The sequence below is a fragment of the Panulirus ornatus genome, chromosome 3, assembly GCF_036320965.1.
Source record: "Panulirus ornatus isolate Po-2019 chromosome 3, ASM3632096v1, whole genome shotgun sequence".
Classification (NCBI taxonomy): Eukaryota; Metazoa; Arthropoda; class Malacostraca; order Decapoda; family Palinuridae; genus Panulirus; species Panulirus ornatus.
In genome coordinates this window covers 63,722,791-63,740,047 of record NC_092226.1, presented here as the reverse complement: position 1 = coordinate 63,740,047, position 17,257 = coordinate 63,722,791, and the positions used below count along the sequence as shown (strand labels likewise).

General features: G+C 41.6%; 1 protein-coding gene across 4 annotated transcripts in view; it reads right to left on the bottom strand.

Moving 5' to 3' along the window:
* Syn2 (Syntrophin-like 2) overlaps window positions 1-17,257 on the bottom strand; it is a 946,823-nt gene that overhangs the window by 39,216 nt on the left and 890,350 nt on the right. For all 4 annotated transcript variants that reach the window (XM_071688033.1, XM_071688064.1, XM_071688042.1 and 1 more), the window contains one exon: window positions 12,090-12,218. In XM_071688033.1, the coding sequence (XP_071544134.1) occupies window positions 12,090-12,218 (129 nt within the window). The remainder of the gene's footprint in view (window positions 1-12,089; window positions 12,219-17,257) is intronic.

Here is a 17,257-nt window from a genome sequence, read left to right as displayed (position 1 = left end):
TTATGAAAGAAGTAAAGACTCTGAAAACAGTTTTTCAAACAAGCCCTCCTTCAAATAAGCCCTTTGATGATAGCCCTTTCTAAATAGCCTCTCTAAACCGCCCTTCAAAAACAGCCCTCCAAAGAACATCCCAGGCAAACAGACCCTTGAAGACGGCCCTTGGAAAAAACAGGAGCTTAGAAACAAGCCCTTGACGACAGCCCTTCACAATATTTTGGCATTCCATTTTCTTTCATCCACCAACCAGGCCAACATTTCTGCTATTTTCCTTCTCTGTTTACATTTCCGTTCCGCATCCAGTCACACCAGCTGCGTCTGTTCCACCTTTTTCTGCATTCAGCAATTCCTCTGTTCTTTATCTTTCTATCTACTAGTCTGTCTATCTACTTGTCTATCTATTCACTAATCCGTCTATCTATCCTTCTCTCCATCTATCTAGCTTGCCATCTATCTATCTGTCTCGCTATCTATCTATCTGTCTATCTGTCCATCTATCTATGTATCCATCTATCTATCTATCTGTTTATCAATCTATCTATCTATCTACTTATCTATCTATCTGTCTATCTATCTATCTATATATCTATCTATCTATCTGTTTGTCTATATGTCCTTCTATCGACTGAATCAATTTATCTATCTATGTGTCTTTTCATCTTTCAGTCTCTTTATCTATTCATCCTATCTATATCAACCAAATTTTTCTACCAACATACCTATCTGTCCATCTATCCATCTATCTACCTATCTAACAATCTAACCATCTATCTAACTAACCATCAGTACACCTATATTACCACTGCGTTTACTCTACCATTCCTTCATCGCTTGTTCAAGATTGTCTCAAATCTATCCATTGCCAATCCATTCCATCCCATTTCTCTCCAATGACCTATCCTTACATAAGCCATCTTTTCAGTTCAGTTGTATTCATACCTTGTACGTTTAAATCTACCTTTAAAGATCCCCGTATCTTTTATCTGATATACAGACAAAGAAATGAATGCATACAGGGCTTGTTGCACTGCTACAATGGGGATGAACCAGGACCTAAGTTTAGAAAGCATGTATGAGTCACTAATAAGGTCGCTAAGCCCTAAGGTAGTTCAAGGGATAATGAACCTTAACTGTTGATGTTTGAGTACTGGCATGTCACTATCTTTTTCTTTTTTTCTTCTTTTTTCTTCCCCAGGATGACATATAGCGTAGCAACATGGCTGGGGGTTATGGTATGTTTTGCTGTGTTAAAGCGTTACTGCGTTCGGGACTGAGGGGGAAACAAAACTTAGCTTAGGAAGGCAGCATAAAGTCCCGAAGTCTTAGAATTAAACTTAGTGAGAGACCGAAGTCTTAGAATTAAACTTAGTGAGAGACCGAAGTCTTAGAATTAAACTTAGTGAGAGACCGAAGTCTTAGAATTAAACTTAGTGAGAGACCGAAGTCCTAGAATTAAACTTAGTGAGAGACCGAAGTCTTAGAATTAAACTTAGTGAGAGACCGAAGTCTTAGAATTAAACTTAGTGAGAGACCGTAGTCTTAGAATTAAACTTAGTGAGAGACCAAAGTCTTAGAATTAAACTTAGTGAGAGACCAAAGTCCTAGAAATAAACTTAGTGAGAGACCGAGGTCTTAGAATTAAACTTAGTGAGAGACCGAAGTCCTAGAATTAAACTTAGTGAGAGACCAAAGTCTTAGAATTAAACTTAGTGAGAGACCGAAGTCTTAGAATTAAACTTAGTGAGAGACCAAAGTCCTAGAATTAAACTTAGTGAGAAACCAAAGCTTAGGAGGTTGATGAAGACCCTACAAAAAAGGGGGAGGGGGGGTTATCCCAAAACCAAACTTAAGCTTATGGAGGCAAGTCAAGACCGGAAACGTCAAGTTTAGGATGGCACTTACCAACCACAATTAAGCTTGTGAAGGCAACCCAGACCGAGAATGTTAAGCTTGTAAGGGTAATTTAACACTCACAATTAAGCTTTTGATGAAGACAACACAGATAGGATATGTCAAGCTCATAAGGGTATTTGACCCCCACAATCAAATATGGCAAGACAACACAGATCGAATAAGTTAAGCTTATAGTGGCATGTAACACCCCACCATTAAGCTTATGAAGACAACCCAGATCGAATAAGTTAAGCTTATAGGGGCATTTAACACCTACCATTAAGCTTATGAAGACAACCCAGATTGGAAATGTCAAGCTTATAAGAGCATTAAACACCCACAGATAAGCTTAGGAAGGTACCTACAGAATGCTAAGCGTACCCACGCACAGCCACACGCGACATGTGGATACTTTATTCTGGAGAAAAGAGAAGAACAAAAAAACCCAGAAACACAAGAGGTGTGAGGCAAGTCAATATCGTTTTCTGCGCGAGAAGTTCGCCAATATTGAATAGCTTTTGTAGCCACGGTGGCGAGGGAAAGGTCTGGGGGAGGATGTCGGAGGCAGAAGGCTACATTATCTCCTCAAAAGGGTCCCAGGTGCCATGAATGAGTGCCAAGGCTGGCACCAATGGAGTCTGAAGTAGGTAAGGTAAACAGGGAGTTAGCCAGAAGCTCAGTTATAGAAGTGGTGTCGAGTCTAGCGCACCAAAATTCAAAGTGAGATTTGGCGTTAGACTGTGTGAAGTTCGTCGCCAACTGGTGAAGGTAAACAGAGGGGTGATACGATGAGGCTCAGTTCTGGCTTGCTCTTGCTTATGATACGCATCCAGGAGGCGAAAACGAGTCTAAGATTGGGGTAAATAGAAGAGAGGTGTAATGAGGCTCAGTTCTAGCATACTCTTACCTATGATACTCATCCATGAGGAGGGAAACGAGTCTAAGATTGAGGTAAATAGAAGAGAAGTATGATGAGGCTCAGTTCTAGGTTACTCTTACGTTTGATACTCATACAAGAGGCGAAAAACGAGTCTAAGTTATATCATTACCAGCCCTCTACTGGAAAAATATGACAAGATTTAACAAAGGCAGTAACTAAGATACCTTTGAAATATGATCAGTGGAACAGTGAATGATGGATCACCGTGTGGACTTTTGTAGAGTAATTCACTCAAAAAGTAAAAGGAAGAACGTAAATACTAAATTTTCAAATAGAAGTGCAATTATAAAGGTTAGAGGAAGAGAGAAAATTATAAGAACGCGTCTTAGGAACCATTGTGAAGGCACAAAGCCAGTAAACAATACAAAGATAAGAAAGAAATACAATTCGTCTCTTTTAAGTTTGATTACAACAACACGGGAGAAATAATATATGTGCGGGATTTGTGAATCACTAGTGAAACTCAGAGGAAGACCCGAAATGCATGTTTTGTACTCCAGGCAAATAAGAAACTTCGAAAAGGTCGAGAAATAAAGTCCAGCGGAGGGTAGAAACATCCAGGCTACGACAAATGACCTTGTTGAGGCGAGATCGAAAAGAATTACCAGAGAAACAAAATGGCAAATACTCTCTATGAACGTAGTGGAGAAATTCAACAGCATCGGGCACAGAGCTCTCCTCCGTATGAAGAGGAACAGCTATTAAAAAAAACCTGGGAATATATAGGACGGTAAACAACTTGGCCCCAACGAGAGGGGATAAAAAAAAAAATGCCTTGACAGGCTAATTGGACCAGCCTGCCTGTATGCTATGCAAAAAACCAAATCAAAATGATTCAAGAAAAAAGTAGAATACACTTCCGCTCAGCAGGGCATCATGTCTAGCCCGCACGCCCCATGGGAGTAGGGCGTCCCTGCTCTTCGTTCAGGGGAAGCTGAGCGTCCCCGCTGTTTGCCAGCCAATAGTGTTCAGGATCCCCCACTTCCTGCGAAATGAATCCCCACAAATAAAAGGAGCAGTGTAGCTGGATGTTCCCGACTCCCCCTCACTGAAACGTGAATAGAACTAGAAGACAGATATATCTATCTATCTATCTATCTATCTATCTATAAATGTATATATATATATATATATATTGTCGTTAATGGATAGAAAGGAGTACGCTCTCTTGAAGGCCCCTCTCATTCTAATGGAGTCCATGATTTCCATGTCATATAGGATTGGGTGCAGCCTCCCTGGAAGGTTCATTAGGACCGTCCGTCAGTGGTGTCCATATGCCTGGACACGGACACCACTGGGGAATCACGAGCCGAGCTACAAGCTGTCCACTGGCTAAGCCTTGGCACCACTGCGGTGCTTCATCCTAGCCTCAGTTGGTGCTAGGATGTGCTAGGCAATGGGAGGAACACAGAGCTGTGTGATGAGATGCGTTCCTCCCCGTCTACCTGCGTTAGGGGATCGAATCTTAAGCCACTGGATTAGAAGGGCAGCAACACGAACCACTTCACGACCGAGGCGCTTTAGAGAGAGAGAGAGAGAGAGAGAGAGAGAGAGAGAGAGAGAGAGAGAGAGAGAGAGAGAGAGAGAGAGAGAGAGAGCGATACTTCCATAACCTGTCTGGTGACATATTCACGGGCCGCCCAGGGCTGAGCGCACGAGTTCGAATCCTGGATACGGGCAGTCGGCCCACAGTCAACCCAGGTGTTCATCCATCCCTTTAGGGTTAGGTCTATGAAATGGATACCTGGCTCAGCCTAGGGATGGCCTTGATCAGGGCCTTAGCTGTACCTCCTCAGATATAATAAAGAACTTCACAACCTAATAATAACCAGGAGATACACAGCACAAATTCACAACCCAAACATCAGGAGACAAGCCAGTCATCTCCACACAGCCTGACAGAATACTCAGGTGGAAAAAAATTTCACGGCTCCAACTGCCCTTGAGAGTATTATGGCGAAATCATGAGACCTAAGCTGAGCAGATCGACTTTAGGATATTAATTGGCAGTCGGTAAACAATAGATCTGGGTTGAACTGGTTCTGGCCTTTTGTTTCTGACCAGTAATTGACCTCACTCGAGGAGAGTTGAAGCGCTCGATCTATTGTGTCCTTCGGAGCGACTTCGAAGTCTCAAGGTCCAACATTAGCTGACCAGTGCTGGTATGTGTGCAGTAGGCTGCTAACTGCACGGGAGGAGGGTTCGTAGCGCCGTGCGTGTTACGAATGGCATGATTGACCGTGTTGTTTCGTGTCGTGCGTCTGACGAATGACGGTAATGATTCGTTTTAGTGATTTCTTCACGTGGCTTACATAAGACCGAACGTGAGAAAACAAGACGTATACATCACCACAGGACAACTAGTAACAAGTCATCCACATGTAACATACAAGCTCTCTCTCTCTCTCTCTCTCTCCCTCTCTCTCTCTCTCTCTCTCTCTCTCTCTCTCTCTCTCTCTCTCTCTCTCTCTCTCTCTCTCTCTCTCTCAAAATTTTCCAGGATTATCTTGGCGTATATAAGCGAAGAAAATCAGCTCACAAATAAGAAAAAAAATCTTTCCAAAACAGGACATGGGGAAGGGGGGGGCGGTTAAAACAACATTAATAACTGTTACTCTATTAATATCTTTTCCCATTTTTCTTTTATAACACCCCCTTAAAAAAGAATGCTGACCTGGCGTTTTCTAACGCTTCAGTAGTGTTGTAACTGATCAATCACCGTATTGATCGGCTCGAGACGAGCCAGGGCCTATCTCGCACTATCTGACAACCAACAAACCGCAGAATTTATATGAGAAATTCGGTCTCTTAAATCTCAAAGACTTAGGAGTCTATATTTCAAAAGGTGTCGAACACCAAATTTCTTAAAAGCAAACAAACACACTATGGAGTCCTCAGACTTCGAAGTCCTTCATCTGAAAGTGTTCGAAGTACCGTACATCATAAAGTCTTCCAATACCTAGGATTTAAATGCTTCATTCTCTCAATGCCTAGGATCTAAATGCTTTAAACTCCTAGATTATAATTTCTTCGAAATTCTCATCAATGGGAAAGACTTCACCGTCCCAAATCTCAAAGGCTTCGAAGTCGGAAATCTTAAGGACTTCGAAGTCCAAAATCATAAAGACTTGAAAGCCCTTCGATCTTAAAAGACTTCGAAGTCTTGACCCTGGAACCTACACTGTGTTATTTCTGATCTCAATGAGAAGATATCGACACTCGATATCTGAGACACATGATTCGAACACCTCCACTGCTTAGATCATCTAACTTGCCCTGTCGTAACTGGGAAGAACCACTGGAAAGACACACAGTGCAACTCATGGAAAGGCAAATTCAAACCGAACTGAACGAAACTTGGATGTAATTCTCCCGTTCTCACTTGTGGTGTCACGACGCGGATCTCCAATCTAGGATTCTAAAAAAAAAAAAAAAAAAAGGAAATTTATGCAAAAGAGGTAATATCCATAAATTATGGCGATTACATTAAATCCTGGTGTAATTTACTATATTATAATGTGGCACACGCACAAAAAAAAAAAATGCCCAGCCCAAATAAAATGCATGAAATAGTTTTCACTCCATTTCTCAAACTCCTTCCTCACAAGCGTTTCACTTCACGAAGTTAAAAGCAACAGCTAGCCATTGTGCTTTAGGTTTGGCTCGTCATGACTGCCTCCATTTGCTTTCAACAACACAGCAGTCAATGGCCACAGGTTCCTAACCCAGTCTTATCACAGCTCGTTCGAGCAAAGCAGGGAGTCGAAGGAGTGCAATGACACGCGTGCGTGTGTGTTGCTGTGTGAGCCTATACAGTATGAATGGTGTGTGGAACCACTGCTTATCTTCCCCAGGGTAAGAACTGAGGGTAAACCACAGCTGTTCTTCCGCGTGAGAGAACGAGTCTTGCACACGAAGGTACAGACAGACCTTGGGGTCTGATGCCTCCGACCTTTGACCTAGCCCTTACCGGGACAGGTCAAAGGACAAAGTTATCATACCGGAGGGTCGTGCCGTCGTGCTCACAAGGGTCGTATCGGCGTCCATAATGTAGTTAACTTGCAGAAGGAAGATGTCAGATGGGATTCTACCATTAAGAAGGACCACCTTCAGGCATAGACGGGGAACCTGATGCTGTAACCCCCCCCCCCCCCCCCCCACCCGCAAGCAACGCACAGGAAGACCTGTCTGACACCTGGCGAGGTCAAGAGATCGTCGACAGTAGGGGTCAAAGACTGATCCCTTCTGGAAAGCAATCCAACAACTTTGAACACATTTACCATCATGTTTCGTCAACTGTGTGCACGGTGATCAAGGAGCTCATTTTGTATGCCCGTTTAATTAAATGTTTAATTAGCGTTATCATAATTCTCTTTGTTATATTGATTATGAAAACAAATTGATGTTTAGATATGCAAATATGACCTAACCTACCGTAAAGTATATATATAAGCAGGTTTACATTTTACTTAAGAGAATCCATCCATAAAATGAACGCATTTCAGTAGAGAAAATAAATTCATACACCAAATACATTTCAACAAAATAGCTTCATACTCTGAATATATATATACATATATATATATATATATATATATATATATATATATATATATATATATATATATATATATATATATATATATACATCAATTAAATAAATTCTTACACTGAATATAATATATTTCAATAAAGATAACATTCAACACACCGCCTCAGGTCGGCTTATCAGACAGGTAATTCATTTCTCCTAATTTGACTTGGGGATAAATATTTTCTCTATTTCTCTCCGTTTACTGCGATATTGCAGCCTACACAAGTCGGCCCTAAGTAATGCTTTCGACCAAGTCTTGGGAGAGAAGTGTGCTTGATAAGAAGTTTTCTCTCTCTCTCTCTCTCTCTCTCTCTCTCTCTCTCTCTCTCTCTCTCTCTCTCTCTCTCTCTCTCTCTCTTGGTGTGAGTGAGGAGTTCAAAAAGTTCCACTTGCCTCCGCGCTCTAGTCACACATGCTCAGTCTGCCGTAAGACGCATGCAGTACATCAAGCACTTCCCATCGCCCTAATGGACGCCTACGGTATACAGTATGTATATTACAATCTCTCTCAATACATTTAAAGATGTATCGTTCTCTGTGCAAGAGCACGGAGCTAAAGGAATTGGAGGAACACATCCAAAGATCATAGTCCTTGTAGAGATATTCAGTTTATGGGGTTTAGTTGCTGGTGTAAGTTTGTCTGGTGATGAGGATTCGAACCCTGACAGTGATCCATTGTTTACCATGTGTGCATCACTAGACCATAGACACCATGATTCGTCATCAGAATGTGCTACTTGGTTTATATATATATATATATATATATATATATATATATATATATATATATATATATATATATATATATATATATATATATATATATGATCACCATTTCTCGTGTTAGCAAGGTAGCGCCATGAACAAAGAAAGGTCGTATCTGTTCACATCCATTCTCTGGCTGACATGTGAGATGCATCGAAACCACAGCTCCCTATACACATCCAGGCCCCAAAGACCTTTCCATGGTTTACCCCAGACGTTTCACATGCAGCATGTCAACCCCAGTGTACCACATTGTTCCAATTCAATCTATTCCGTTCACACCTTTCACTATCCTGCATGTTCAGGCCCCAATTGCTTAGAATCTTTTTCGCTTCATCCTTCCACCTTCAATTTAGACTCTCCGTTCTCTTTGTTCCCTCCTCTTCTGACACATATATCCTCTTTGTCAACACTTCCTCACTCATTCTCTCCATATGTCGAAACCCTTTCAACACATCCGCTTCTGCTCTCTCAACCACACTCATTCTATTATCACATTTCTTACCCTTTCTTTACTTACCCGATCAAACCACCTCACACCACATATTGTCCTCAAACATTTCATGTCCAACACATCCACTTACTTCCGCACAACCTCTTTATCCAGAAAATAATGTCGGGACTACTATTCTGTGAAACACATCCATTTTTGCCCTCTAAGACAAAGTTCTCTCTTTCCATACGTTTTTCAGCGCTCCCAGAACCTTCACCCCCTCATCCATTCTGTGATTCCCTTCGATTGGTCTATTAGTTGCCATGTAAACTCCCAGGTATTCAAAACATTTCAACTCCTTCAAGATTTCTCAGTTCAATCTCATACCCGTACCAACTTGTCTCTAAACCCTACTAAATCTAATAACTTTGTTTTTATTAACATTCATTCTCAACTTCTTCTTTTCATACATCCTTCCAAACTCAGTCATCAACTTCTGCAGTTTCTCATTAGAATTCGCCACCAGTGCTGTATTATTGGCAAAAAAAGCGACTCACTTCCCAGGCACTCTCACACCCTAGTCTGAATAATTGCCTCTCCCTCCGAGACTTTCTCATTTATCTACCTAACCACCCAATCCATAAACAAAGTAAACAACCATGCTGACATAACACACCCCTGCCGCAGGCCGACCTTCCTTTGGGACCATTCACTCTCCTCTCTTCCTACTCGTGCACATGCCTTACACCCTTCATAAAAACTTCTCACAGCTTCTAGCAGCTTTCTTTCCAAACCGTATATTCTTAAGACCTTCCACAAGGCATCTCTATCTACCCTATCATATCTTTCTCTAAGTCCATAATTAACATACACAAATCCATCTGTTTCTCTGAGTATTTCTCAAATACATTCCTTATAGGAAATACTTGACTCACATATCCTCTACAGTTGTGGAACAACACTGCTTCTCCCCAATCTGATGCAGTGTACATGCTTTCACCCTCTAAACCAACACCCTCCCATAAAACTTATCAAGTATACTTAACAAAAGTATACCTCTGTATTTTGAACACTCGCCCCTATTCCCTTTGCCTTCATACAATGGCACTGTGCATGCATTTTGCCAATCTTCACCATGATCCATGATCCATACACATACTGAAAATCCTTCCCAATCAACCACTCAGTCACTCCCTTTCTTAATACATTCAACTGCAATACCATCCACTTCAGTCGCCTTGCCACTTTTCATCTAATGTAAGGCTTTCACCACCTCTACTCTCTTCACGAAACCAATCTCTATGACTCACTTCGCATACGATTCCGAGCTACACATCATACATATGAGACTGTCATCAAACACACTCACTCCATCTCCTCTTCACTTCATCACAAACTGTTATCACTTTCCTTTTACCTCCCTCCACCCCCTTTCACCGATGTTCCTATTTGTTCTTTTGCCTTTCGCTCATTTATTTATCTTCTTCCAAGACATCTTTTTGTTCTCCCTAAAGTTTTCTGGTACTCGCTCATTCCAACTCTCACATGCCCTTACTGCAACTCCTGCACCTTCTTATTGACCTCCTGTCACTTTCTTTCATTCTTCCCGAGTCATTTGCATTCTTTCCTTGTAAGTACCACACAAACGCTTCTCTTTTCTCTTTCGCTAACGACTTTACTTCTTCATCCTACCACTCATTATCCCTTTCTAATATGCCTACTTCCTATCTTTCTCATGCCACATGCATCTCTTACATAAGCCATCACTGCTCACCTAAAAACCTCCCATTCTTCACCCACTTCCCTCACTTCATCTGCTCTCACCTTTTGCCATTCTACACTCAATCTCTCCTGCTATAAATTCACATAAGTCTTCTTTCTAAGCTCACTTACTCTCACCACTCTCTTCTCCCCTACATTCTCTTCTCATTTTTGAAAACCTCTACACAATCTTCACTTACACCTCCACAAGACAGTGATCAGACATCTTACCAGCTGCCCCTCTCAGCACATTGACATCCAAAAGTCTCTCTTTCACACGTCTATAAATTGATGTGATCAAATAATGCTTGCTGATTGGCTGATTGTCTCTTCATTCAAATTCGTATACTTGTGTATGTCCCTCTTATTAAACCAGGTATTCCCAATCATTGGTCCTTTTTCTACACAAAACTCCAGAAGCTGTTCATCCTTACTTTTCACAACACTGAACACCCCATGTATACCAATTATACCCTCATCTGCCACATTACTCACCTTCGCATTCAAATCACCCATCACTAATAACCGGTCATGCGCACCAAACCTGCTGATACACTCACTCAGCTGCTCCCCAAACACTTGTCTCTCATGATCTTTCTCTTTATGGCCAGGTGTATGAGCACAAATAATCACCCATCTCTCGCAATCCATGTTGTTTTACCCACATCAACTTAGAATCTACTTCCCTAAAATCCATCACATGCTCCTACAACTACTTCAGAAGCAGTCATACTCCTTCCTTAGTTACTCTCTTCTCACCGACCCCTAACTTTACTCCTAAGATATTTCCAATCCATTCTCCCCCTTTACCCTTGAGTTTCATGTCACTCAGAGCCAGAACATCCAGGTTTCTCTCCTCAAACATACTACCTACCTCTCCTTTCCTTTCATACTAGTTGTATCTACACATATTCAGACACCCTAATCTGAGCCTTCGAGGAGGATGAGCACTCCCCACTTGGCTCCTTCTTCTGTTTCTTCTTTTAGAAATTGAAATACGAGAAGGGGAGGAGGGAGGGAGGGAGGAAGGGGGTTTTACAGCCTTCTGCTCCCACCCCCTTTAATCGCCTTCTGAGACACACAGGGGATACGAAGACAGAATGCCTTTTTTTCTCCCTATCTCAGGGACATATGTATGTTATCCATGGGGATATGGAGCGAAGAATACTACCCTGGGGATCGTAGAAGGAGACTAAAAGAGGCAGAGCGGGAAGCTGGAAAACCTTTACCGTACTGTATTACAATTTGTGAAGGTTGGAACACATGAAGGTGCCAAGCGAGAAGTGCTCATCCTCTTCGAAAGCTCATCCTGTGTGTTCCTGGCGCTACATTGCAATGCAGCAAACGGCGAACAATGAAAAAACACACAATGGTGGGGAAAAAAGAAAGCTTACACGAGAAGGAAATAACAACAATAGTATAGTAGGGAAGATGGTGGACAGGAACAGATGATAAAAGACGAAGGAGAAAAGGGTCAATAGAACAATATATAGCACGAGAGAAAATGAAGACACACACACACACACACACACACACACACACACACACACACACACACACACCCACACACACACACACACACACACACACACACCTACACACACACACACACACCCACACACACCTACACACACACACACACACACACACACACACACACACACACACACACACACACCTAGGACGCCTGCAGGAGGGGACATTACCATCATTCTTGTTGAGGAAGGGCGTGGCGGCCTTGTAGTGGCGCACCGTCAGGAGGACCTCGTCTCCCGCTTGCCGCAGCTCGCTCACCGCCTCGTCGTGGGTACACCGCAACAGCGACTGGTTGTTCACTGGTCAAGACACCAACAGAAACATATGAGACACACGACAGAAAGTTACGTATCACACATAATGTAGAATATCTTCTTTTTTTTTAAAGTAATTCATATCTATAAGGTAATTCATGGGTTAGAGGGATGCTATGGATTATGTTTATGATCATCATGGCAAATAGGAATAACGTCTTCCACAGAATTATATCATTTATGCATAATTAAATATAATTATGGTGGATGAACAGCTGGGTTGTGCCCTAGCCTGAGCCAGGTACCCATTTTATCGACCAGCCCCTAGGGTTGGATGAACAGCTGGGTTGACTGTGGGCCAACTACTGAAACTAGGATTCGAACCTATGCACTCGACCCTGGGCAGCACCGTCAATGCGTCAAGGACAGAAACGCTAACACCTACACCACGGAAGTCTATATAAATGTCCATGTTAATGACACCTTACTCAAATTCAAGTCTGCCCCATAGCCAACCAGTGACCATGTATATATATATATATATATATATATATATATATATATATATATATATATATATATATATATATATATATATATATATATATTATCTCTGGGGACAGGGGATTAAGAATACTTCCCACGTATTCCCTGCGCGTCGTAGAAGGCGACTAAAAGGGGAGGGAGCGGGGGGCTGGAAATCCTCCCCTCTCGTTTTTTTTTAATTTTCCAAAAGAAAGAGCAGAGGGGGCCAGGTGAGGATATTCCAAAAAAGGCCCAGTCCTCTGTTCTTAACGCTACCTCGCTAATGCGGGAAATGGCGAATAGTTTAAAAATATATATATATATATATATATATATATATATATATATATATATATATATATATATATATATATATATATGAAATAACTTATTAACCGTAAACTAACTCCATCACTGTAGGTCAGTCTCAGACGTTCCCAATTAACTCAGACCTAACAAAGGTCTACATCAACATGATGACCCCCCTCTAACACACCACATTCTTGTGGAATATCACATTGCCATGTAATACTCCCTTCCTCCTGTAGTACACCCCAGCCTGTGTAGCTATGACAGACCTACGGTGATAACACCTTGCATTGGTGGCCCCCCTCCACACACACACCACAACCTTCCTAAAAACACATGGAGACTGTGGATTGCCTGGTACGAAAAGATTAGCGTTACCATAATTTCTCTTCTTTTTTCTTTTTTTTTTTCATCTATTCAGAGAAGATTACGGGTTTACCTTTTTGGGATAATGGCCTCTCTCTCTCTCTCTCTCTCTCTCTCTCTCTCTCTCTCTCTCTCTCTCTCTCTCTCTCTCTCTCTCTCTCCTTATTCATGGCGGGACTTCGGAAGTTTAATATTCCCCACGCATGCGTAGGGTACGACCAACGACCAACGCATGAAGAAGAGAAAATTATAACGAAATTATTAACGAACATATTTTCAGGATGAGTTTCATCATTAGTAATTATATTCATATAAACGAAATGAATAAAAAACGTGCTTAAAATATGATCATTCAGTCCAGAGACAAAAAAGATTGTATATATGTGATGATTAATAAAACCAGAGCACGGGGATTAATAGTAGATATCATGTAGAGGAAAAACGAATGATTAATCACGCGTCTTGGGATTAAAAACATACCGACGACAGGGCAAACAAGCGGTGGTGGTTTGCCCGTTAAGAGAGTCATTTACCTGTTGATCTCTGTACCCAATGTAGGTGAGGTAATGGTTGATCATTATGGCAACAGATGGGGACCCAGTGTTTGCTGATCAATGACCAACCGTGGCTTGCTAGCCTTTCATTGATCACTAGTAATTAGCGTTACTCTGACCAATAATTACCTGTCATTATGTAAATCCCCTGCCAATTATCGGCTCTCATTACCTGTTTAATTAAATCCTATGAATAGATTTCTTTCATCAAATCCGTTTGCCTATGTGCTTTGAGCAGTTCCTGTTAATCATTAACTGCGTAACAAAATGTTCTCTTACATTACTAACCTCAGATATGGCTGGGGAAAAAAATATGAATGATGACCCGTTACAATAATAAAGCAAAGTAATATATTTGCGTGTGGCGTTGTGAATGTACAATGTATAATGTACAATCAATTACCACACATCCAGCGTTGGAGAGAGAGAGAGAGAGAGAGAGAGAGAGAGAGAGAGAGAGAGAGAGAGAGAGAGAGAGAGAGAGAGAGAGAGAGAGAGCTTACATCAGCTAACCACGTCTAGCACGAGAGATGCAGCTCACATCACCTATCAAGTCCAGTACTAGTGGCACAGCTAAGATAAGCTATCAAGTCCAGTACTAGTGGCACAGCTAAGATAAGCTATCAAGTCCAGTACTAGTGGCACAGCTAAGATAAGCTATTATGTCCAGTGCTAGTGGCACAGCTAAGCCATCACGTCTAGCACCAGAGATGCAGCTAACATCAGATATCAAGTTCAATAGCAAGAAATACAGCTTAAATCAACGATTAAATCTAGTACAAGTCATACAGCTAACGTCAGCTATCACGTCCAGTGTACTAGTGGTACAGCTAAGAGTACCATACTATCAAGTCCAGTCACATAGGTGCAGCTTAAGTTCGTTATCAGATGCATTCCCACAGCTACAGCTAAAAATCAGTTATCACATCCACAGCTAAATGTACAGCTAAAATCATCAACCACATCCAGTAATACGGATCCAGCTAAAATCAGCAATCTCACCTACTACCGCAGCTGCAGCTAACACCAGTCATTATCACATCCAAGTGGCACAGACACAGCTAAAGTCAGCTTTCTCATCCGGTGTCACAGGTACAGCTAAAACCAGCTATCTCATCCACTGCCAGAGGTGTAGCTACAATATATATATAAATATATATATATATATATATATATATATATATATATATATATATATATATATATATATATATATATATATCAGTAAATTTTAGGGAGAATAAAAAGATGTTCTGGAAGGAGGTAAATAGGGTGCGTAAGACAAGGGAGCAAATGGGAACTTCAGTGAAGGGCGTAAATGGGGAGGTGATAACAAGTAGTGGTGATGTGAGAGGAGATGGAATGAGTATTTTGAAGGTTTGTTGAATGTGTCTGATGACAGAGTGGCAGATATAGGGTGTTTGGGTCGAGGTGGTGTGCAAAGTGAGAGGGTTAGGGAAAATGATTTGGTAAACAGAGAAGAGGTAGTAAAAGCTTTGCGGAAGATGAAAGCCGGCAAGGCAGCAGGTTTGGATGGCATTGCAGTGGAATTTATTAAAAAAGGGGGTGACTGTATTGTTGACTGGTTGGTAAGGTTATTTAATGTATGTATGACTCATGGTGAGGTGCCTGAGGATTGGCGGAATGCGTGCATAGTGCCATTGTACAAAGGCAAAGGGGATAAGAGTGAGTGCTCAAATTACAGAGGTATAAGTTTGTTGAGTATTCCTGGTAAATTATATGGGAGGGTATTGATTGAGAGGGTGAAGGCATGTACAGAGCATCAGATTGGGGAAGAGCAGTGTGGTTTCAGAGGTGGTAGAGGATGTGTGGATCAGGTGTTTGCTTTGAAGAATGTATGTGAGAAATACTTAGAAAAGCAAATGGATTTGTATGTAGCATTTATGGATCTGGAGAAGGCATATGATAGAGTTGATAGAGATGCTCTGTGGAAGGTATTAAGAATATATGGTGTGGGAGGCAAGTTGTTAGAAGCAGTGAAAAGTTTTTATCGAGGATGTAAGGCATGTGTACGTGTAGGAAGAGAGGAAAGTGATTGGTTCTCAGTGAATGTAGGTTTGCGGCAGGGGTGTGTGATGTCTCCATGGTTGTTTAATTTGTTTATGGATGGGGTTGTTAGGGAGGTAAATGCAAGAGTCTTGGAAAGAGGGGCAAGTATGAAGTCTGTTGGGGATGAGAGAGCTTGGGAAGTGAGTCAGTTGTTGTTCGCTGATGATACAGCGCTGGTGGCGGATTCATGTGAGAAACTGCAGAAGCTGGTGACGGAGTTTGGTAAAGTGTGTGGAAGAAGAAAGTTAAGAGTAAATGTGAATAAGAGCAAGGTTATTAGGTACAGTAGGGTTGAGGGTCAAGTCAATTGGGAGGTGAGTTTGAATGGAGAAAAACTGGAGGAAGTGAAGTGTTTTAGATATCTGGGAGTGGATCTGTCAGCGGATGGAACCATGGAAGCGGAAGTGGATCATAGGGTGGGGGAGGGGGCGAAAATTTTGGGAGCCTTGAAAAATGTGTGGAAGTCGAGAACATTATCCCGGAAAGCAAAAATGGGTATGTTTGAAGGAATAGTAGTTCCAACAATGTTGTATGGTTGCGAGGCGTGGGCTATGGATAGAGTTGTGCGCAGGAGGATGGATGTGCTGGAAATGAGATGTTTGAGGACAATGTGTGGTGTGAGGTGGTTTGATCGAGTAAGTAACGTAAGGGTAAGAGAGATGTGTGGAAATAAAAAGAGCGTGGTTGAGAGAGCAGAAGAGGGTGTTTTGAAATGGTTTGGGCACATGGAGAGAATGAGTGAGGAAAGATTGACCAAGAGGATATATGTGTCGGAGGTGGAGGGAACGAGGAGAAGAGGGAGACCAAATTGGAGGTGGAAAGATGGAGTGAAAAGGATTTTGTGTGATCGGGGCCTGAACATGCAGGAGGGTGAAAGGAGGGCAAGGAATAGAGTGAATTGGAGCGATGTGGTATACAGGGGTTGACGTGCTGTCAATGGATTGAATCAAGGCATGTGAAGCGTCCGGGGTAAACCATGGAAAGCTGTGTAGGTATGTATATTTGCGTGTGTCGACGTGTGTATGTACATGTGTATGGGGGGGGTTGGGCCATTTCTTTCGTCTGTTTCCTTGCGCTACCTCGCAAACGCGGGAGACAGCGACAAAGTATAAAAAAAAAAAAAAAAAAATATATATATATATATATATATATATATATATATATATATATATATATATATATATATATATATATATATATATATATACAAGTGTCTATCACGTTTGCTACCACAGCTAAGATCTAACATGGAGAGCTATA